The sequence below is a fragment of the Octopus bimaculoides genome, chromosome 18 (assembly GCF_001194135.2).
Source record: "Octopus bimaculoides isolate UCB-OBI-ISO-001 chromosome 18, ASM119413v2, whole genome shotgun sequence".
Lineage (NCBI taxonomy): Eukaryota > Metazoa > Mollusca > Cephalopoda > Octopoda > Octopodidae > Octopus > Octopus bimaculoides.
Window position 1 is genome coordinate 15,809,164 of NC_068998.1, and position 2,994 is coordinate 15,812,157.

The 2,994-nt window shown below is 35.4% G+C and overlaps 1 protein-coding gene across 1 annotated transcript in view; it reads left to right on the plus strand.

Annotated features, from left to right (window-relative positions):
• The window catches only part of LOC106870641 (uncharacterized), a 133,163-nt gene extending 130,432 nt beyond the window's left edge, over positions 1-2,731 (plus strand). Inside the window, exons 11-13 of the mRNA XM_052974538.1 lie at positions 532-603; positions 1,354-1,523; positions 2,364-2,731. Coding sequence (XP_052830498.1) covers positions 532-603; positions 1,354-1,523; positions 2,364-2,629 — 508 coding nt within the window. The 3' untranslated portion in view covers positions 2,630-2,731. The remainder of the gene's footprint in view (positions 1-531; positions 604-1,353; positions 1,524-2,363) is intronic.
• Positions 2,732-2,994: the final 263 nt, after the last annotated feature.

A 2,994-nucleotide genomic window follows, 5' to 3' on the forward strand; every position in this document is an offset into this window, starting at 1 on the left:
ATAGATAGATAGATAGATAGATAGATAGATAAATAGATAGATAGATAGATAGATAGATAGATATAATGTGCTCCCCATCCCCAGGGGCGTTCGGTGAATTATATGATAAAATGAGAAGGTTGCAAAAAGTATTAGTCTGAGGGAAAGGTAGTAACATATATACACGACGCTGCATATATACTTTCGTAAATACATAGATACAACACACACACACACACACACACACACACACACACACACACACACACACACACACACACACACACACACACACACACACACACACACACACACAACACACACACAAACACACATACAAATACAGAAAGTGGAGTGTGAGGAATACGTAGGAATACGAGAGAGGGATTAGGTGGTTTTTCTTTAACGAGAGAGGAGGTAGGTGGTTTTTCAGAAAAGTTCCACATATGGAACTTTTCCTTCATCAGCTGCCTCTGTTCTAAAATAGGCGTTTCGAATATATATATATATATATAATTTAATTTTTTGTTTATTTTATTCTTTTCTTTTCAGATTTGGACGTCACTGTTCCGAGATATTCCGCGCTATACGATTGGTAGTTGATCCTGGGATCCATGCGTTCGGGTAGGTTGAAGGAATATATTGAAGTTCTATCCAGATAACGATATAACCGGGTTCGATAAAATAAGTACCAGATGGACACCGGGTGTCGATGTAATAGAGTTATCTCCTCCTCTGAACTTGCTGGCCTTGTGCCAAAATTTGAAATCATTATTTTGTCCAGCACTGTATTTGTATGTATGTATGTCATTATTCAGTTTATTTCAAGGTTTCTTGCCAATAGAGAAAGGACCGGTTTCTAACCTCGATCCAAGTTTCCTTCATTGGAATTTCAACATCAGCAATAGGGTATTTTTGCATGTATGTATAGGGAGAATTCACGAAAAAAACAACAGACGAAGACAGGTGGTGTAGACAACAAATGCATGTATTAGTATAACGCTCGGGAATAGAGAAAGTCTTTAACGTTTCGAGCCTACGCTCTTCAACAGAAAGGAACACAGAAGGAAGCAAGGAGAGAAACAAGGAGAGAAAAAAATGTGTGTAGTGGTCAGCGATCTATGTATGTATGTATATATGTATGTATGCTTTATGCATGTATTCTCATGCATATAGTTACATATCTAGACATGCTCATATGTATGTATATATATATATATATGTATGGGTGTACGTGTGTATGTGTGTATATGTGTATATGTATGTATGTATGTACGTACGTATGTGTGTTCGTATGTGTATGTATGTATGTATGTATGTATGTATGTATGTATCAATCTTGAATTCAAACGTGTGCTTTTTATGATCTTTCAGATGGACACGAGAACAGGCAATCAATTTTATAACGAACTACACAGAATTTCCAATCCAGCAGGTTGAGATAGAAGTAGATCGATATATTACTTGGCCGGGCCAGGCGTGTACATATAAAATTGGAGAATTGAAAATTAAAGAATTAAGAAGTATAGCTGAGAGAACTTTAGGTGAGTGATCCAACACGGTTGTATTGGTAGTGAAAAAATGGCTGTTTGGTAATTGTACTGGAAAGAGTTCAAATCCACAACTGTTCCTTTTGCTGGGAAGGGGATTCTTCCACTTCCCAGCAAAATATACCTGCAGTAGCAGCAGCGGCGGCGGCGACGGCGGCGTAATTTTCTCCATGTAGTTTTATTAATCTTAACACTCAAAACTATATACGTACATTCTACATCAATATAAATGCTTAGCGTTATAGAATACGATTTTGTATTTACATATATAGAGAAAATTAACTTATCTAGTCATGTATATCGGAACATTTTGGTTTCATGCAAGATTCAACGCATAAATAAGTCTGTATTGACATCTCATATTTAGTGATTCTATGTTTGTTATTGACACCTCGTGGAAATATTTACTGATTGCATATTTGTATTGGTAATTTAATTTCTATGTGAACTGATAGTAGATTCTGCTTGATTCCTCTGAATCCAGTTTTCTACTTTATTTGTGCAAATAAACAAATAAACCGCCTGGGCTCGATATACAAACATATATACTGATATATAAAATGTATATAGATATATACATGTAAATGTATATATGTATATATCGTATATCTAGCCCAAGTGGTTTTATTTGTTTATTTGCATCATTATCTCCATGCCCGCTCACTTGGATTCCTCTTATAGTCACTCTTTACCCTACGGACTTTGTCCTTGGTAAAGATTTCGGAGTATGTATGTATGTATGTATGTATGTACGTACGTACGTGTGTATGTATGTATGTATGTATTTTACAAAATCCATTTGTTTTTATGTTTTCTTTTTTTCTTTTAACACAGGTGATTTATTTAATATCAAAGACTTCCACCATCAAATTTTAAAAAATGGTCGAATATCGCTGGCTTTATTGGAAGAAGTCATCTTAGAATGGATCGACAAAGTGAAGCAATCTGCAGCCGATCATTCAGGTGGCGCCATGGTGCAAAGTGGTTCAGGTGCAAAGTGGTTGAGCAGACGACCAACTTCCACTGTAATGGCCACCATCTTCACTAGTGTTTTACTGACGTCATATTCACACATTTACTTTCCACTAAACGTTCTTTGACGAAACTGAAGAAATATCAAAACTAAAAAAACCATTTCGCATTGAAATATTATTCTATTTATTTAATAAATCTTTAATGAATTATCACCACTCACCCACAAAGTGTGTTTGTTTTCATTATTATTATTATTTTCTTTCTTTGGCTGAAGAACGATCTTCTACGTCTGGCCCTCTAATTTCAATTCGAGGATGTAAGGAAGAAAGAAATGAACATTCAAGGAAGTGCTGAAAAGTTCCTGCCTTTAGGTAAAAGAAAATACAGGAGAATCAGTTAATTATGATTTTATTCAACATATTTTCCTCTCAGATTCGTACACTTATTGCAGCGGTCCTTCAGTTTTTCTGAGCCTTGTAAAAGATCTTGG